Source organism: Notamacropus eugenii, chromosome 2, assembly GCF_028372415.1.
Source record: "Notamacropus eugenii isolate mMacEug1 chromosome 2, mMacEug1.pri_v2, whole genome shotgun sequence".
NCBI lineage: Eukaryota > Metazoa > Chordata > Mammalia > Diprotodontia > Macropodidae > Notamacropus > Notamacropus eugenii.
The window spans coordinates 183,967,375-183,989,257 of NC_092873.1; the positions used below are offsets into that span (position 1 = coordinate 183,967,375).

The window sequence follows — 21,883 nt, forward strand, 5'->3', positions numbered from 1 at the left end:
ATACCAATAGTGTATCAATGTACACTAAGGCCCCTCCAGTATTGACTGTTTCTATCCTTAATCTTCAACCATTTTGGCAAGTGAGAGATTTGTTTTAATTTGTGTTTTTCTCATTAGTGATTTGAAGCATTTTAAATGCTTAAGATAGTTTATGTTTTCAAAACTGTTTGTATCATTTTAGCTTCTTAGCTCTTGATCTCATATATTTGTGCCAATTTCCTATACATTTTAGTATCCAACTATGATCAGATATATTTGATGGAAAGTTCCCTCTTCTCCCCCCAGACAGAATCTCTTCTTGTTCTAGCTGAATGTATTTTCTTCATGAAAAAGTTTAGGCTCATAAGATAGCAGAATTACAGATACAGAGCTGGAATAGTCATTAGAGGCTTTTTGATCCTACCCTGTAATTTTACAGATGACGAAACCGAAGTAAGGTAAATTAAGCTAATTGTCCAAATTCACAGAGGTAGTAGATACCAGAGGCTCGAATTTCAGCCTAGGGCCTATGACTCCAAGGGCTTATAGTAGCTTTTTTATTTCATGTAATCAGAATTATCTTTTATTGTCTATTTTTTATAATTTATCATTATTTCCCTGTTTCATCTAATTTTATTATTTTATTACTATTTTATATTTTCACCTCTATCCCTTGTTTGGTTGAGAATTTTCACCCTGACCATAGTTCTCTTCCTAGCCATAGTTGTGAAAAATACCTGCTGTTTTCTTCTAATTTAGGTCTCATAGAAATTTAGAGCTTGTAGTATATAGTATAAGGTGTGGTGGAAGCCTTTTTTCTCCCAAATTGCTTACAATTTGTCCTAGAAAATCCTGTCAAATGAGGGTATTTCACTTAGATATTTGTGTTCAGTTGCATCTTGGTTTTGCTTATCTAGTCTGTTTCTCTAAGTTTACTTTTTCATATTTTAACCTTTACCAAGTAGTTTTTATGATCACTGTTTATACAGTAGTTTGAGATTTGGAAATGTTATACTCCCTTAGTTTTAGATATCTGTTTTTGGGTGTATTTTAAAAAGGTCCTTTAATGCTTATGGGTTTTTTTAGATTTTTCTTTTAAACGTGAATTCTACATTTTTTCATAAGTTTTTTCAATGTATTTTGATATACATAATTATCCTTTTACTATTCACATGAATTATGCTAACAAATTAACATAGACAAAAATATTTTTGCTGTTCCTAAATTGTTATGCTGGTTGCTTTCTTAATGTTGAACCATTCTTGCTTCCCAGGTATAAATCTAACTTGATTATGGTGAATAGTTTTAAAATTATTACTACTTAAATTTTACTTAAAATGTTCATATCTGTACTTATTGAGGGAATTCATTTAGTCTAGAGTTTCTTTCTCTCCTTTATCATTTCCTGATTTGGTTATCAGGGTCATCTGTGAGTTATAAAAGATGTCTAGTAGAGTGCTACCTTTCTTAATTATTGAGAATAATTTTGTAGCATATATCTTAATTGTTCTTATATATGTTTGATAGAATTCAATTAAAAATGGGTCCAGATTAGGTTCTACCCTCCCCCTTTTTGGTAGCTCATTTATGGCTTGCTCAATTTCTCTTTGTGAGATTGGGTTATTGTCTCGATATTTTATATTTTTGAAATAATCATACTTTCCTATTAAATTAATGGTATTGATGCCATATAATTGTGTATAATAGTTTCTGATAATTCTTTCTATTTCTCTCTTTTTGTTTTGTACTTATCACATTGATAATTTGATTTTGGTAGTTTTACTATTTTTCTTTATTAATCATTCTCAAATGGTTTTTCAGTTTTGTCAGTCTTTTAAGAACATCTTCTTGCTTTTATTTATCAGTTAATTTACTTTCTCCTTGAATTTGAATAACCTTTTCTTTTGGAGTTATTGATTTGTTGATTTTGTAGATTTTTTTTTTAATCGCATGCTCAACTCCTCTTTTTTCTATTTTCTTTCTATATGTTTTCAGAGATATAATTTTTCCTCTGAGGACTGCTTTAGCTGTACCCCCAAAATTTTGGTATGTTTTCTCATTGTTATCATTCTATTTAACAGAGTTATTATTTCTATGATTTGTTCTTTTATCCACTTATTAATGTTGATACTATATAAATTTACATCATTTAGGTATGCCCCTTCTACTTTATCTCTGTTACTTTCTTTAGTGTGTTATAGTCTATAAAAGATGTATAATATTTATACTTTTAAAAAATGATTTCTTTCTATGTTAGCACATGAATGATTTTTATAAAAGTATTATTAATGTTAAGGGATGTATGTGTATGTGTGTGCATGCTTGATTATTCTCATTCCCAAGATGACTTAAATCTTCTTTCATATCCAGTAGTCTGTTTTCCATTTTGCATATCTTTCGTTTAGACTTACACAACTTAGAGAATCACTAAAGTCTCATACAGTTATTTTGTTACTATGTCTTTTTACCATTTAGTTAGTCCTTCCTTTATGAATTTAGACACTATGCCATTTAAAATATATGTATTTAATAATGATATTGTTTCAATTCTATATATACCGCCTAGGTATATAAACGTTATATGGTTTGCCTATTCATCTCTTTTAAAATGACAATTACAACTCCTGCAGTCATCTAAGGCATAGTAAATTTTGTTCTAGCCTCTCATTTTAACTCTGTTTATGTCTTATTTTTAAAATATGTTTCTTGTACATAAGAAATTAATAATTTTTTCTTATCCATTCTATCATTCTCTTTCATTTTATTGAACAATTTAACCAATTTATATTTAAGGTTATAATTTTAGGTTGAGGTTTTCCTTCACGTAATGAATTTGTTTGATTTTCTCTTCTTCCCTCTTAAGTTAAAACTTTTGCCCTTAAGATTTGTTTTGTTTACACTAATTTAATCCTAGTCTCCTCCCAAATACTCTTATCTCATTGCTTCTTTTTTCCTGCCCCAAGCAAATTCCTTGAGTTTTCTTTAATTATTATCTACTTTCTTTTTAGACATTGTTTTATCTTATCTTTTCCCATCCATATACAATTGTGGTTCAGAATTCTCTCTTTCCTTTCCTGAGAAATGCTAATTTACATCCGGTCACTCCTTATTTATTTCTCATTCTTGGGCTTAGATTTATGTATCTTTCTTAATCCTTTCTGTGTTCCTTCTAAAGGACAGGACTTGGTCTTTCTACCATCTTGTTGATCTGTTGGTATAGTTGAAGATCTTGCACATTTCCTTCCTTCCCTACCTTTTTGAAAAAAGTTTCTCAGGTTCTTTCAAAAAGTCTCAGTATCAGAAATATGAGTTCTTGGAGGAGACAATGTGACATTGTAGACATTAATCTAAACCACACATTACAGCAGTGTTATTTCATTTACTCCTCTTTTCTTCCTCCTAACTCTTAACTTGCTTGAATCTTCAGCCCCAAAGATCAGAAAACATTAAAGGCCTGATACTTTATTAGTCTGTGGTTTTGAATCTCCAGTGTATAGCATCATCCCTTGCATATTACAGGCTCTTAGTAAATGTTTGTTGAATTGAATGGTTGAATTTATAGTGGAAGAAACTGATAGATCTAAAAAAGCATGTAACTAACCCAAATTCACATAGTTAATAAGTGGCAAAGGTGGGACTAGGACTGAGTTATTCTTTCCCCTAATTTAATATACTTTTTGCTACATAACTGCCTCTTTCAAGAAAGATAATTTGATTAGCAATATATAAGCATATGGAGAAAATATGGAGAGTGGAACAGTAGGAGTCAAGGTGAGATACTCTGGGACAGAGGCATCAGACTTATTCCTGATTCAGTAGACAAAGCCAGATTAAAAGGTAATTGGGAAATGTTTAACAAAAATAAATTTAAAAATACAGTACAACATAGATAATGTTAATTTGTGATTTTCTAAGTCAGTATGCAAGCACTAGGGATATTGACACCACTGCTCTAGTGACCTAGTAATTCAAATCCAGGTAGTAAAGATTTGAAATAGGATGTGGCAGTAGGATTCCTGATTCCCTCATGAACCGCTCTGGCATGACATAGGTGGGGCAAAGCAACTTTTCATCTCAAACTGTACTGATCTTGTAGCAGCTTCCAGAGTACAAGAACAAAAAGGAGAAAATCCTCAAAATCCTACCTAGGTGAGGAAAACCAGAGGTTTATAAAGAGATAGATTTAGAACTATAGAGCCTTGTGAGGTCATCAGATCCAACCCCTCACTTTAAAAATGAGAAAACTAAGGCAAACAAGGTTAAAAGCTAGTGTCTGAAATAGAATTTGAACTCTTTTTCCTGACCCTCACATCTAGCGCTTCATCCACTGTGCCACATAGCTGCTTCTAAAGGAAGCCACGAAAGATAGTTGAGCTTCCAAAAACATCTTTTGTCATTTCTTTCTCTACTTCCATGGTTTTTCTTGGCTCATTTTTCAGATTTTGTGCTATGTGCCATCCCTTCTGTTTGCTATCCCTTATCATATCACTTCTCCCTTCCCCTACCCTCTGGGAGGAGGAAAGGGCAAGTAAAGTACAGGTCTTGCCACAACATTAGCATACTAACTAAAAACTAAGATGTCATGTATACAAATGACCTCTAAAGCTCTCCTACTTAGAACACCCATCTCATGACATCCTCTTTATGCCACACCCCCTATCAGTGCTCTTTAAATTCCCTCTCTAAAGGTCCCAATCCCTGCTCCTCTCTGTCCTACCTCATTGAACATTTGTCCTAATTTTTCACTTCCTTTGTCTGTACAAATGGAAACTTCTCTCCCAAACCTCCCAAGCTGGGTATATCCAGACCATTTGTCACTAAGGCTTTCAAGTTGAGGCTTTCAATGAGAAGAAATATAGTCCTGGCATCCCAAGTTGAAATTCTAAACTGTTGATTCATTTGGAAATATTGTCTCAATTGGTGTTTAGTTCTTCCCCTTTAGAACTTTATTTCTTAAGTACACAGTGGGTTAGGTGCAATGGAAAAAGTACTGGATTGGGAATCAGCAGTCCTGAATGTGAATGTAGACCGTGACACTCAATATGGGTCACTTCAGGCAAGTCATTATCCTTTCTTTCCCTCTGCTTCCTTAGCTTAAAATGAGGGGGTGAAGTGAAATGATTTCTTTAAAGTATCTTTTAACTAATTCTGCTAACCTGTTAAATATTAGACTTTCTTGGGAAACTTCCATTTATTATATTGTTTATATGCGAGAATGAAAGTAATTTAAAATTAAATTTTGGGATAATAAAATATATTTGTAAATTCAAGATTTGAGTGGAGACTACCTATAAAAATATCGTGACTTCACCAAATTTAGCATTATGCTATTTTCAGATTTCTTATATAAGAATTTTAAAATATTTAATCATGATTGTGTTTTACAAAACTAAAGCAAATGCAAAGATAATGTTATAGCCGCTACAACAGTTAAATAACTCTTTCCTATTTTATTCCACCAGTCAATCAATCAACAAAAATTTGGTGCTAAGCACCAAAGACACAAATAAAGGGAAAAGACTGTCCCTGCTCTCAAGGAGCCCATGTTATAATGGGGGAGACAACTTGTAAACTAGATATGTACAAGATAAATTTACAAGATAAAAAAGAGGAAGGCATTAGCATTTAAAGGCATAGGGAAGTGAATTAGCAGTTATTAAGTATCTACTATAGACCAGGCACTGTGCCAAGTGTATTACAAATATTATCTTATTTGATTCTCATAACAATTATCCGAGGTACATCATAGGTGTTATTATCTTTGCTTTATAGTTGAGGAAACTGAGGCAGAGAGAGGTTAGATTACTTGCCCTGGGTCTTATAAATTGTAAATGTTTGAGGGCAGACTTGAACTCAGATCTTCCTGACTCCAGACCTAGCACTCTATCCACTGTGCCACAAAACTGCCTTTAAGTGCTTGTAAAACATAAGAGTTTTAGCGGAGTCAGGGAAGCCAGGGAAATAAAAATTCCAGATATGGGAGACAACAATGCCTAGAGTTGGGGTATACATTGTTTTGTGTAAGGAATGTCCAGTCCAGTGCCACAGAATCTCAACATATGTGGGAGTGAGTAAGGTGCAAGAAGACTAGAAAGGTTAAGAAAGGCATTTGAATGCTAGCAGGATTTTATATTCGATCTTCGAGTTGATTAGGAGTCCCTGGAGTTTATTGAAATGGAGGTGATATAAGAATTTGACAACTGAATGGAGGATGATTTATGGGTAGAGACTTGAGGCAGGGAGAACAGCTAGCAGGCTATTGCCATAGTACAGGTATGTAGTGATGAAGTATGCACAAGAGTGGTTTCAATGTCAGAGGAGAGAAGGGGGCCATATATGAGAGATGTTGTGAAGGTAAAATTGACAGAACTTGGCAACTGATTGGATATGTGGGGGTGGAGAGAGGGAGAAGGTGAGGATTGACATCTAGGTTTCAAGCCTAGGTGACTGGGAGGATAATGTAATTTTCTATAAAAATCAGAAAATTTGGAGGAAGGGAGGGTTTGTATAGAAAGAAAATGAGTTCATATTTGGACATTTTGAATTTAAGATGTCTCCTTGACATCCAGTACATCTCATCCATTGGAGATGAGAGTCTGAAGGTTAGGAAGGAAGTTAAGGATAGATCTGAGAATCTTCAATGCAGAGATGATAATTGGAGATGGATGAAATCACCAAGCAAAATGGTATAGAGGAAGAAGAAAGAAAGACCCTTGAAAGGGCCTTGGGGAACACCCATCATTAGTGGTTGTGACCTGGGCAAGATCTGGCAAAAGGAAGCTGAGGAGGTAAGGAGGAGGAAAACCTGGAGGGAGTAGTGGCATGGACACCTAGAGAGAAGAGTATCAAGGAGAAGAGGATGATACAGTGTCAGAGGCTGCAGGGAGATCTAGGATAAGGACTGAGAAAAGGCCATTAGATTTGGTATTTAAGAGACCATAGGTAATTTTAGAGAGAACAGTTTTGGTTGAATCATAAATAAGGTCAAAAACCAGGCTCCAGAGAGTTAAGAAGAGAGTGAGAGGAAAGCAAGTGGAGACATCCCTCATAGATGGCCTTCTCAAGGAGTTTAGTTACAAACAGTAGGAAAGATCTGAAACAATAGTTAGTGGGGATGGATGGATCAATTGAAGGTTTTTTTGCGGGTTGTAGAAATGTGGGGAAGCATACAGTAGATAAAGACTGAAGGTAAGTGAGAGAGTAGAGATGATAGAAGGGGCAGTCTCTTGGAGAAGACAGGGTGGAATAGCATCAATTGTGCATATGGAGGGGTTTGCCTTGGCAAGAAGAGCCACTTCATCATGTGAGACAGTGGTGAAATAGAAGATTATTGCAGAAGGCATCTGAATGATATGAAATGGAGAGATAGAGATAACGGAGCTCTTGGTGAAGCTGTGGGAAGTTTGAGGAGGGATTAAAAAGGTTTGGAAAAGCCACTATGTTGAGTAGGCTATTGAATTACTTTGATCGGTATAGAAGGATTATTTTGTGACAGTGAGTCCTCAGTTGAGGTTATGAAACATAAATTTGTAGTGGACTCCATTAGCATGATTTTCATGATATTGTGCAGCATCTGAGAAGGAGAGAAGAAAGTTGATGTGTGGGATAATCCAAGGATGAGGTTTGACAGGGCAAGATCTTGGGCAAGGGACTCAGAAAAGTGGAGGATATTATTGAGCATTAGGGATTTTTTGGATTATTTTGGAATCTAAATAAGTTTTACTCACCATCCTCCAGATATATTTTTGAAAATGTTCCTCAGTTATACAAACATAAGAACATGTTCAATACCTTTGGTTTTATCTCCCACTGAGAGAATTAACTATATTCTTCATCTAAATATCTACTGATGAGATCCTGAGAATTAAAACACCTAGAAGAATATTCCATCTTCAAAGAGTAGTAATGGCCATAATATGATTATGATAGTTCACATTACATGACACTTTATAGTTACAAATATAGTGGATAGGGCACTAGACTTTGAGTCAGGAAGTCTTGGATTTAAATCGTACCTTGGAATCTTATTAGCTGTGTGACTTAAGATAAGGCACAACCATTCTGCTCCTTTTCTATAAAATGAGAGAGTTGACTTCAGTTACTCTGAGGTCCCTTCTAGACTTAAATATATGATCCATGATCCTATTTCATTTGATCCCTTCAACCCTTTCAGGTAGGTAGTTCAAGAATTACTGTTCCCATTTTACAGATGAGGCTCAAAAAAGATAAGTGCCTTGCTTACTGCTAAAAAAGACACATAGCATTCGTTTTAATTCTTCTATGCCACATGACTAATGTGAAAAATGTGTTTAATAGCAATGTATATGTAGAACCCATATAAGATTACATGCTATCTTGGGGAGGTACAGGAAAGGGAGGGGGAGAAAATTCGGAATTTTTGAAAGTGATTGTTGAAAACTGGAAACAAGTAAAATTAATAAATTTTGGGAAAAAACAAATAAAAAGGGACACAGTTTGATCTCAACCACGGATTATCTGATTCCAGTTCAAGAGCTCTTTCCATAACACTACGTTGTTTCCAAAATGTAAAAGACTGGTAGTCTTTGAATACTGCAGCCTTTAGCCAGAATGGTTTCTAGTAAAAATAACCTAAATGTGCAGAGACCATCTCAACTCCATCCAGGTACTATTATCTCTTTTCCTTTAGTTTATAGTTAATACTTCTTTGCTGTTTTGACATCTAGCTCTCTTTGGAGGTAGCTAGGTGGTGCAGTGGATAGAGCACCAGTATAGGAGTCAGGAGAACCTGAGTTCAAATCTCACCTCAGACACCTGATACTCACTAGCTGTGTGACCTTGGGCAAGTCACTTAACTCCAATTGCCTCATCCTGAGTCATCTCCAGTCATCCTGATGAATATCTGATCACTGGATTCAAATGGCCCGGAAGGAGAAGTAAGGCTGGTGACCTGCACAGCCCTCTCTCACTCAAAACAAAGTCAAGTGCAAGTCATGTCATCATTTCTCTGATGGCATGGTCTTCTTTGGCAATGGACGAACACACACACACACACACACACACACACACACACACACACTATTTCAATAACTCACATCTTCTCATTTACACAGATTTTAAGTGTTCAGTCCAGGAGACAAGACTTAAGAGATCAGTGACTGCCCTATAGGAATGCCAAAGTAGCTGTGGCAAACCATGGAGGGTATACCTGCTTCTCAACTTAGACAACCAGCAAGCACTATCTACCCAAAGGTCAGGCCGGAAGAGCAGTTAAATAGCCAGGGCTGTCTACATGGATATTGTCTCTAGCTTTTCCATCCTTCATTTTTCATGATTACAAAGAGAAGTTTATGCCAGAATATGAGACAGTGACTTTCACCCACCATAACATTTTACTTCATACATTTTTTCCTCTTTATTAGAAAATTGATGCTTCCTGGCAAAGGAGAAACCTAGTCATGAACAACAACCACCAAAATAATTGAATGATAGGGGAAATGAGCAGAGGGTCATTTTGTTCTCATCTGTACTGTCATTCCTCTTCCTCAGTGGTATCTAGTTCTGGAACAAGAGATCAAACTTATTGATCAATAAAGGCCTTTCCTTGAATATCTCAGCAAAGCAGTTTTTACTCTTTATGATTCTTAAGATCTACGAAGGCCAAAAGATTGGGATTTTGTTGGTATTGTTGCTGTTTATTTTTTTCAGCAATCTTTTCTTTGTACTTTAAAAATACATTAATCCAGAAAGCATAGTTTGGGTAATAATTTAGTGATCTGAATGTAAATCCTGCCAGTAAGTAGCTGTACTTGTATTTGCATAGCTAAAGGCATGGGTGCACAGATAAGTCATTTAGAAATGGAAAGCCAAGGTGCATTTCTTTTTACTCATTGAAGTTCAGTCTAAAATTTTTCCTCTTTGAGGATTACTATGTATTTACTTATTCATCACAATACAATTTCTTGGCAAAAATATAGGCACAAACAAAATATGGTATTCTAAATCTTCATGAAATGTTGTTAATAAAATATTTTCTCATAATATTTATAAATTAACTTAATAGTTCAGTTCTTAAACTATCGAAAAAGTGGTGATATCTAGTCCATGTCGTCGTTTGTCTACAACTAAGAAAAGCATCTTCTTATCTTGACCTTTTAGCCTCTTCCTTTCAAAGATCCAATATAAATCTAAAACTGTTAGAGAAATCACCTTGTGTATAGTTTATCAGTCACAGCAGTAAAATTGATCCTTGACCTCCAAACATCCTTTGCCCTTTTTCTCTTTTAAAATCTCTTATGCTTTCTTTCCCCTCCTATCCTTATGTTTTTTGGTATAAGTTGGAAGCTTGTGTGGAAAAACATAAGTTAATTTTTTATCTTCATTTTTGCCATTTAATGCACATGAGTACATCAATGTATATATATGTATGTATTTCACTTTCCCAGCTTATTTGGGAGTGTTTAATTTTTATGAAGAAAATTGTGTTTATTTCTTAGTTTTTATAGTTTTACATGTTTACTTTTAAAAAACAATAGAAGAATCAGGTAGGAATTATTTTTTTTAATGTTTCCTATATCTGTGATTAGTTTTTATTAAGTAGAATAAGATTACTTTCAACTCAGAGTAAAGCAAACAGCATAGAATAACTCAAAGTAATTATGTTAACTATATAAAAATAATTTTGACTCACCAGTTAAGGGCCAAATAAGAAATCATGTAAGGAGCAGGAAAAAATATTTGTAGAAAGTTCAAATATAACTTCAAGACTAGTTCTTAAGGCTACTAATGTACATTTATAGAGTTAGAATTGTATATTTATAACTAAAAGAAATGTTAGAGGTCATTGAGCTCAACTTCCTCATCTTGCAGATGAAGAAACTGAAACCCAAGAGAAGTTAAGTAATTTCCTCAAGGTCACACAGGGAGTAAATGACACAGTGAGAACCCAAGTCCATTGACTCTAGAACCAGCATTCTGCCACTAGTGAATTTTGAGTTAATTCAATGAAATCTGTTTCTTAAAAAGTATGCATTAGGTACACATCAGACATTATGCTAAATTCTGAGGATAAAATGGCAAAAATGAAACAAAGTCCTCTAAGAGCTAATATTTTATCAGGAGACTGCATATACACAGTTAAGTAAATATAATGAAAATATGAAGTAATTTTGGAGGGGCAGTAGCTCCTAGTGGTATCAGTAAAGGCCTCATGAAGGAGGTGGCACCTGAGCATTGCTTTGAAGACCTGGGATTCAAGGAGCCAGAGGTGAGAAGGAAATGCATTCAGTTTCCAAATGCACTGGAAACAGCCTGGGCTGAGGCACAGAGAGAGAAGTGGATGTCAGAAGAGCAAGCCAGTCAGGTTGGTTGGACAGCATGGTGTGGGGAGGGAATTCTGTGTAAATAAGTCTGGGAGGGTAGGCTGGAGCCAGATTTAAAAGGGTTTTAAAGGTCAAACAGAAGAGTTTGTCTTTTGTCCTACAGTTAATCAAAAACTTTAAAGCAGGGAAAGGATGTGATCAGACTTATGCTGCAGAAATGTAAGGTTGATAGCTGTATAGAAGATAAACTGGAGAAGAGGAGAGGCTGGTAAAGTGATAAGACATGACATTTTTAAAAACATTGGCAAGGAAGTCTTCCTTAATTGATAAATGGGCAGAAATCGTTTTCACACACCAGATTTCTTATGTCTATAATAATCACTTCAAATTATTTTGAGATAAGGCAAAATATGTAATTTAGTGTAGGAAAATTTTCTTTTGTTTAAAGTTTTAATAGGAATAACCTTTTAAAAATCTGAACTTGTGTTTTTTTTTTCAACATAATGGAATGTCATGGATATGTTGTCCTTGATTCCTAAAAGCAAGATTTTAATTCTCTATAATAAACACAGTTACATTGTTACTGTTGCTGTAAATGCACATGTGGCTTGTATTATGTTGTTTGTGTAACAGACCTGACTTGGACACTCCCCCTCAGATGTCTTAAGAATGGAGAGTGCTATTGGCAGCGTGCCCGCTGCACGTGGCATCAGCATCGAGTCCTATTTCATAACAAACCTCTTTTACACTAGAGGAATTAGAAGGCATAGAACTCTCAGTTCTTGAGTCTACAGTTTTCCATATTAATCTGATCTTTCCATTAGCCAAAACTGATAGCAAACCATGTTGCTTAGCTCTAGTTTTCCCCCTTTACCTGAAAGCTGGGGAGGTCTAAGAGTATACCAAATGTAGCTTTGCTCTTAGGAATATGAGAAGAATCATCTAGTCTCAACAATAGTCACATTCTGCCACCAACTCCCAGGAGCATTAAATATTAGCTTCAGATTTGATCCAAAGGAGCAAATTGTTCAGCCAACTTTTATCAGAATTAGCTAAGATTTAAGATTATTCTTGCTAATTTGATACTTAATGCTAACTTGCTCATCTGTGAAGTCTATACCATTTCCCAGAGGACTAGTCACTGTTGCCTCTTCATCCTTAATAGAATCAGAAGCCTAAATGATAAGGTACCCTGAAAAGTCTTTTGTGTACTCTCCCATTATACAGGCATATCCCATTTCATGTCTTTAACTGGTTCCATGAAAACACATTAGGCAAAGAAACATTGTGTCAGGGGAAAGAGTGTCAATAGCATATAGTTTCATAGGAACAATGTTCTCAGAAGGCAATTGACCAAATAATGTTATAATCTAGTTTTTGATGTTAACTATAGAATTTCATTGTAATATGAATGAAAAGCCTTAAAGTATAGTGGAAATAACACTGGATTTGAGATAAAAAGACTTTTGTTTGAAACACAGTTCTGCTACCACCTTTATTCTCTTAGTCAAGTCACCAACTTTTTTAGGCTCAATTTCCTAATCTATAAAATGAGGAGATGGGATTAGCTAATTTCTCTACTTGGAAGCGGAAGTCCACTAAAATTCTACTGTTCTTTTATTCTGTGATCTTGAAGGCCACTTCAGTACCAAATCCTATGACATTATTGTAAAAGACATTATGATGACATGCAGATTATCCCTGTATGCAGTGACTTATAGTGCTTATTTTGTGAGCTGTTTCATGAAGTGTCTCCAAAGATGTCTAGTTATGTTATAAAATTCTCAAATCAATTTTGATTTATATGAATTGTATATGAACACTTGCCATCTAACTTTTAGGAAAATGCTTGAGAGAAATTATCTTAAAATCAAATAAGTAGAAAGGTCACAACTCCAGAAAGGTTTTCATAGAATTGTTTATATGGAAAGATTATAGTACTTGATTCATCGATAGGAGAGGATTTTCAAATTTTTTCCCCTAGGTGTAGTGAAGAATCTATACTAATTTGTACATATTCTTTTTCTTAATATCTCTATAACCACTGGTATATATTTGCAAGATAGTTATTGTAATGTCATTTGTGGCCCTGGAACAGAAAAATAAATGGCTCATAGAAGGATTTAATTAATAATCTTGGCCTCATTATCGCCAAAGTCAAGCCAACTAAGCTTCATAGCCACAAAGCAAGTTAAAAAAAATAACAAATAAATGTAAATTAAACCTGTTTGCCTCAGTTCCTCATCAGTAAAATGAGATGGAGAAGGAAACGGCAAACCACTCCAGTATTTTTGCCAAGAAAACCCCAAATGGCATTGTGAATAGTTGAACGCAGCTGAAAAAACTCAACAACAAAAGAATCACAGAATTTTAGAGTCGTAAAAGACCTAAATGGCCTTCCAGTTCATTCTGTATCTGAAAGGGTAATTATTGTTATTCCATGGAATTGGTTCAAACAACTGCTAAATATTTTGAAACATGGTAAAATGAATTCATATAATAGAAAGAACAGTGGGTTGGTGTTTGGATATTTGGGGGATCTGGTTCCAGCTATACCACTAACTTACCTTGAACAAATAGACTTATGGTCTTAGCTTCTCCATGTATAAAGTGAGAAGGTTGGGCTAGATTATTTATTTTTTAAATGAATTTTATTGATCTCTTTTATTTTGTTGGGGATTTTTTACATCAAAATTTCTCCCAGAAATCACATAGAATTTTCTTTCCATTGACCCTTTCCCATTTCTCCCACATTGCTGAACCTTTCTGTCCAATGTCTATAAACAGCCATCCTGAGTGGTTTAGTAATAGAAAAGTTTTCTAGTGCAACAGGATGCGTGAGATGAATGCATTGCGGTGCTTCAACACAGTAAGCATATTCCCAGAATTCAAAGTTAGATTCTTAATCCAGCATTTTCCCACCGAAATCTTTTTAGAAATGATGGTTAGGTGCATCAGTATTGTACTATACCCTGGCCTGAGACTCCAACCACAATATAAAGAACAAAGCTCTATGAGGAAATACTTTCAAAAATCTGACTTACAAATTGTAATTGAACCTGGTGATCATAGTGGGAGTGGGAGTGGTGGTTTTAATACTAATGATAGCTTGAGTTTATGTAATATTTTGTGCTTTATGAAAACTTTCCTCACAACAATCCTGTGAGGTAGTTATGGCAAGTATTATTAATTGCTATTTTGCAGATAAGAAAACCAAGTGCCAGAGTAGTTTTATGTCCTTTAACGCCACCCCCTTCATTTCTAAATCCTTTGATCATTTTCAGTTCCAAATACCTTGATCCTAAGCCAAACCACATCTGACCAATGATCCATTCAGCCCACTATTAACTTTCCCTTAACCTGCTAGTGATATACTAACCATGGATAATAATGATAGCTAACAAATGATATGTAGCCACTCAGTATATGATTCCTAATGAAAGGCTGATCAGAGAAGGTAAATGAAACAATGTAAATATGAAATGTCTTCTGAAGAAAGCATTCCGTAAATTCTATACCTGAAGCATTTGTGTTTTAAAATAAATATGTCTCATCAGAATGGCAGATTCTGCCTAGGCCAGATTTTTTGTTTTTTTTTTAAGAATCTGATCCATTCTTGTTCATATAGAATGAATGTATAAATTAGATAATCTGGAGCATTTTTGACTTTTTCAAGTGACATTCTAAACCAAAATCTTGAAAACTAATGAAGATGAGCCATTCACAGAAAAGGTATCTTGAAGCTTTTTAATCTTAACAATCAAATAACACTCAAGAAGAAAAATAATAGAGCAAGCTCAATAATAATTATATATAGCACTTGAAAGTCTATAAAATGTATTACTTTACAATAACATGTTGTGCAAGTATTATCATATATATATACATACAATCACATATGCACATATATACATATATACACCTATACACATATATGCATACACACGCACGTACATGGCTCCGAGAAGTTAAGTGACTTATTTTTGGTTAAGTAGTGAATAAGTGACAGGGCCAAATGCAATTCAAGTTCTCCTAATTCCAAATCAAGGGTTGTTTGCACTGCACCACACAGCTTCTCCTAGTTGAAAGCTGTGTTTTGAGATCTACGCTGTTGGAGGACAAAAGAGTATGTTAATTCTCTGTGTAAGTTGCCCAGGGGTTTAGCACCCAGTATCAGGTTAATTCTCTTGCCCCCTCATGGGACATCAGGGAAATGGTTTTAGAGAAAATAGCAGAATTGAGTGTCCTGGCAAGACTGGCAATAATTGGCATAGTTTGTGGAGAGTAGCCACTGGATGTGGGAAAGGAAGGATTGTGGACAGTGTTCGAATTTAAATAGAATGATTAATTAAAAACAAAGATCAATAGTATGACTTCGAGGAAGAGAAGAAACATCAGGGCCTTTGAGTCTCTTGCAGTTAGCTATGGGAATTTGAGCCTGTGTGAGCAAGGGTAACTCAAAGAAAAGTGAAAGAATGCCCTGGAGATTTATGTAGTAGATTTGACTTGAGGAAACAGAGAGAAATGAAGTCCAGTGCCTAGGTGGAAGCTAGTGGGCCTGAGCCCTAGGGGCTTGTGTGTCAAAACATACCCTTTTCCTACTATAGACTCTGTAGGGAGTCTTCTGGAAGTGATCTGTTCCTTGGAAGTGGCCTTATGGGAGTCTGGTCCAAACATGAATAGATGAATTAAATGCTGGAGATAAAAAAAAAAAATATGACTCATTTAGGATCTAGCAAGAATTGACTTGACCGTAGAAATGCTTGTCCAATGGCAGTTCTCCTCACTAACCTGTACTTATCATCTGTCAATTCTGTTAACCTTTAGCAGTTTTTTAAGTAGATGTTTAGGTTTTATATAAGAATTCTCCATTGATGGAGTGGGAGAGAGAGTGGTTCTTCTTCCAGAGAGTATACTTTCACCTCCAGATGTTGGCACCCTTGGACAAAGTTACATTTATCCCATTCTAGTCATAGCCCTGATTATCAGGGAGCACCCCCATCAGTAAATGATAGATCCTTTGAATTATTGAAATATGATAGACATTTCTACTCTGTGTAGAAATAGAGCCCATTAAAATTTATTTAACCTTTTAAGGCACTTTTTTCCTGCAAGTAAATATAAATAAGATACATACAAGGTATATACAAAATGAGGTACATACAGAATTGCAAACTTTCAGTATGAGATACAGTAAAATTGTAGAAATTTTGGTGATGTCAGCTTCTTAAAGGGAACCAGTTTTTATTTTAAAACTAGCAGGAATGAGTTTTTTTTATGATTCTACATATGTACTCATTGAAGCATGTGTATTATTAAAAATTGTTTTAGTTACAACTAAAAAAAGGTGGAGAATTATGTTATTTAGGACTATTATTTAATGATCATTGGTGAATCAGAAAATAGTAATTTACATTAGAAATTATAAATTGTCACATTACTGATGGGAGTACTCCCCGATAATCAGGGCTATGACTAGCATGGAATAAATGTAACTTTGTCCAAAGGTGCCAACATCTGGGGGTAAAAGTATACTGTCTGCAAGAAGAGCCATACTCTTTCCTACTCCATCAATGGAGAATTCTTATATAAAACCTAAAAACCTACTTAAATGGCCTTATTGCCCAAATATTGGCATTTGATGTGGTCATCACTTTTCTGAAAACTCCGGAGCAGTTTCTGAAGCAGAGTAAACACTCCAGAAGCTTAATTCCCTAGTCCTTTGAAGGTTTTCCTGCCTAAGATGGTCAAAGAGTAGCATTAGCAACAGGTGGCAAGAGGGATTCTCCACCATTACATCAAGGAGTCTGGAAAATAATTTTCTGTTCCTAGGAAGGAACAAGGAACAGTATGAAACAACACTCCTTCTGTTTGTTTTATGAAGCTGCGATGACACACTGAATTGTTGAAACTTTGGCAGGCTCTGTTTACTTTACAAGTTGAAATGTTATTTTCATACATGTTCTGTTTTTGGAGAAGCATATTAACTTCATGATGGGATTATAAACTGTTCCTAGGATAAAATCCTCAGTGTTCTGTTTGTACAGAGGAGCTCTAGAACCTCTTTATTAGTAAAAATCTAATTGCTGTGCATTGTTAGATTGCAAGATTAAGCCTTTTGGCTCTAATTGTTAATTGTCACTCTTTAGAACTCTTAATTCCCCTTTTTGTTTTTAACCTTGTGTGTAACCTTAGTTTGGATGTGCTGATTCAAGATAATTCTGTGTTTCCTTTTACGTATTTACACTGTACACAATTATGCAGAGTTGTAATCATCTCTGTTAACAATTATTTTTCTTAATGGAGGGTAGCAGCCTGCATAATCAAAATTGTAAATAACTTCCAAATTATTTATTTGACCTTAGAATATGTTGTTGTACTCACATTTTGCATACAGTCATATGCAATATTCTGGTAAGGCACAATTCCTGAGAACAAACAGTTAAGTTTCTTGTAAAGACCCCAAAGGTTTATGTCAGGTGGGTATCCACCTTAGTAGGCACAAACCTCAAGAAGTATGTCACATGTAGCAAGTTGTCCTATTATCAGGTATGATTGGCCAGCACAGGTCATTACCCCAGTAATCAGGATAGGATTATAGGTCATATTAAGTTTGATTTGACTAAGACTAATCTTGAGTAGTTATGGTCAAATAAATATGATAAAGAAGTTGTCACTGTCCTAAGGCCTTGCTTATCAGAGATCCAAAGTCAAAATTGGTTATTTTAGCATAGAAATAAAGTCAGGCAAGGGATTAGAGAAGGAGCGAGTTACAACATTTGCTTCACATAATCACAGAGCTGGTAGTCCAACCCATACTTGAACAAAAACTTCTCCACAATATTCCAAACTAATGGTCATCCAGTCTTCACTTGGAGACCTTCAATTAGGGAGAACCCATTACCTCCCAAAGGAGCCCACTTTAACTTTGAATAATCCTAATTGTTAGGAAAATTCTTCTTAAATCAGGCCTCAGTGTGCCTCTTTCCAACTTCTATCCATTGCTCCCATTTCTACCCTCTAGGGCCAAACAGAATAAATTGAATCCCTCTTCCATACAATAAAATATTCAAAGACACCCATTACATACTTCCTAAGTCTTCTCCAGACTAAACATGTTAACTCCTTTAATCAGTATTCATATAACATGATCTCAAGGCCCATCACCTTCCTAGTCACTTCCTGATATTGTTCAACTTATCAATGTGATACAACTTATTAATATAAAATGCGATGCCTAGAAATTAAAACATGTAAGACATGGTTTGACCAGGGCAGGGTACCTATTCTTAATGTAGCCTAAGTTCTCATTAGCTTTTTTTGGTTACCGTATCACACTTTTGACTCATTCAACTTACAGACTATTAAAATGTCAAAATCTTTAGGAACTAATATCTGACCTTTTTTATTCTTTTATATTCTTCTTCCAATGATGCTAATTTTTAAGGCCCAGTTGTAACACTTTTACTTTTATCTATTCTAAATTTCATTGTATCAGATCTAGTGCATGTCCTAGTCTGTAAAAATATTTTTTCTTTCTTTCTCTCTGTTTTTGCATCAATAGGCTTTTTTTACTAATTTATTTTTAGTTTTCAACATTCACTTCCACAAGATTTTGAGTTCCAAATTTTCTCCCCATCTCTCCCCTCCACTCACCTCAAGACATTGTGCATTCTGATTATGCATTTGATTGTGCATTCTTTCCCCAGTCTGTCCTCCCTTCTATCATGCCGCTCCCTTTTCTCATCCTCTTCTACTCTATTTTCTTTCAGTGCAAGATAGATTTCTAGACCCCTTTGCCTGTATGTCTTATTTCCCAGTTGCATGTAAAAACAATTTTTAACATTCATTTTTAAAATTTTGAGTTCCAACTTCTCTCCCTCCCTCCTCACCCTTCCCCTCTGAGAAGGCATGCAGTTCAATATAGGTTATATATGTGTAGTCATGTAAAACATTTCCATAACAGTCATGTTGCGAAAGACTAGCTTTATTTCCCTCCACCCTAACCTGCCCACATTTATTCAGTTTTCCCTTTGGACCCTGTCTCTCCTCAAAAGTGTTTACTTCTAATTTCCTCCTCCTCCCATTTGCTCCTCCTTCTATCATCCCCCCACTTAACCCTTTCCCCACTACTTTCCTGTAGTATAAGACAGATTTTCATACCAAATTGAGTGGGCATGTTATTCCCTCCTTAAGTCAAATCTGATGATAGTAAGGTTCACTCTTTCCCTCTCACCTCCCCCCTCTTCCCCTCCATTGAAAAAGCATTTTCTTGGCTCTTTTATGTGTGAGATAATTTACCCCATTCTATTTCTCTCTTTCTCCTCCCAATATATTCCTCTCTCACCCCTTAATTTTATTTTTTTGTACATCATCCCTTCATATTCAACTCACCCTGTGCCCTCTGTCTATATGTATATAATCTCTTCAACTACCCTAATACTGAGAAAAGTCTCAAGAGTTGCAAATATTATCTTTCCATGTAGGAATGTAAATGTTTCAACTTTATTAAGTCCCTTATGACTTTTCTTTACTGTTTGCCTTTTCACAGTTCTCTTGATTCTTGTGTTTGAAAGTCAGATTTTCTATTCAGCTCAGGTCTTTTCCTCAGGAATGCTTAAAAGTCCTCTATTTCATTGAATGACCATTTTTCCCTGAAGTATTTATACTGAGTTTTGCTGGATAGGTGATTCTTGGTTTTAATCCTAGCTTCTTTGACCTCTGGAATATTATGTTCCAAGCTCTTTGATCCCTTAACGTAGAAGTTGCTGTATCTTGTATTACCCTGATTGTGTTTCCACAGTAATCTAATTGTTTGTTTCTGGCTGCTTGCAATATTTTCTCCTTGACCTGGGAGCTCTGGAATTTGCTTACAATATTTCTATGAGTTTCCTTTTGGGATCTCTTTTAGGAGGCGATTTCAAAATCTATTTTACCCTCTGGTTCTAGAATATCAGGACAGTTTTCCTTGATAATTTCTTGAAAGATGAAATCTAGGCTTTTTTTTTTTATCATGACTTTCAGGTAGTTCAATAATTTTTAAATTGTCTCTCCTGGATCTATTTTCCAGGTCAGTTGTTTTTACAATGAGATATTTTCACATTGTCTGCTATTTTTTCATTTCTTTGGCTTTGTTTTATAATATCTTGATTTTGCATAACAGTAATTAGCTTCGATCTGCTCCATTCTAATCTTTAAGGAATTATCTTCTTCAATGACCTTTTGGACCTCCTTTTCCATCTGGCCAGTTCTGCTTTTTAAGGCCTTCTTCTCCTTATTGGCTTTTTGGATATCTTTTACCATTTGGGTTAGTCTATTTTTTAAGGTGTTATTTTCTTCAGCATTTTTTGTGTCTCCTTTAGCAAGCCATTGGCTCATTTTTCATGATTTTCTTGCATCACTCTTATTTCTCTTCCCAACTTTTCCTCTATTTCTCTTATTTGATTTTCAAAATCCTTTTTGAGCTCTTCCATGGCCTGAGACCTACTCATATTTTTCTTGGAGGCTTGGGGCGTAGGAGCTTTGATTTTGTTGTCTTTTTCTGTTTGTATATGTTGTCTGTTATGTACATTTCTTGTCACCAAAGTAAGATTATGTAGTCTGATTCTTTTTCCATTTTTTGGTCATTTCCCTAGCCATTTACTTGACTTTTGAGCTCTTTGCCAAGATAGTTCTCTGCTTCTAGTGGGGTTGGGGAGGGTATACTGTCAGCTACTCGACCCACTCACAATCTATGGGTGTAGAACTCCAGGAACAGCCACTGTCACTGCCCCTGTTACTGCTGTGACTGCTCCAGGCTCCTCCACCCCCTCCACCACCATGGAGCTTGGTGCCCTATCACTCTTCTCTCTCACACAGGTCCGACATTTTTTTTTCCATTGACCCTCCAATTTGTCCCTGGTGTTTTGAGGTTGTGAAGTCAGGACACTGCCACAGTTGCCAGAGATTCGGGTCCTGCTCAGATCCTGTCTGTGCCCTGCTCACAGCATGGCAAGACAGATGTCTTCTTTCAACCTTCCAGGCTGTCTTCAGCTTGTGATTTGCTTCACACTATCATTCTGTGGGTTTTGCAGTTCCAGAATTTGTTTAGAGTCATTTTTAACAGGTATTTGGCTGGGCTTGCAAGGAGAGCTCTATCAAGTCTCTGTTTCTACTCTACCATCTTTACCATCTTGGCTCTCTCCCTGCCTCCATGCCCCACACAGCCCCCAGAAAAATTTTTTTGAAATTCTGACTCTACCATCTGATGTACTGTCCTTTTCAGCTTTGTATCACCTGAAAATTTGGTATGGATACCCCATCTCTGCCACAATCTAAGTCATAGATAAAATGTGCCAAGGATGGTTCCCCTGGGTATCTCCCTGTAGAGTTCTTTCCAAGGTGATCAATTAGTGATAATTTAGTCTATATGTACAATCACCATTAAAGCTCAAAATACAGTTAATTGTACTATCATCAATTAGCCCACATTTGTCCAGAAAGATGCATGAGATTTTTCAAATACCTTACTTTAAAAATTTTTAATTAATATCTTTTGGTTTTGTATTACTTACATTTCCCAATCTATCTCTTCTCCACCTCCAAAGAGTTCACATTCTAAAGAG

General features: G+C 35.4%; 1 protein-coding gene across 2 annotated transcripts in view; it reads left to right on the forward strand.

Annotated features, from left to right (window-relative positions):
* The window catches only part of LIN28B (lin-28 homolog B), a 111,978-nt gene that overhangs the window by 73,352 nt on the left and 16,743 nt on the right, over nt 1-21,883 (forward strand). The window contains exon 4 of one of the 2 annotated variants that reach the window (XM_072642939.1): nt 1,975-2,025. The exons of the other annotated variant lie outside the window; for it this stretch is intronic. Coding sequence (XP_072499040.1) covers nt 1,975-2,025 — 51 coding nt within the window. The remainder of the gene's footprint in view (nt 1-1,974; nt 2,026-21,883) is intronic. 2 annotated transcript variants of the gene reach the window in all.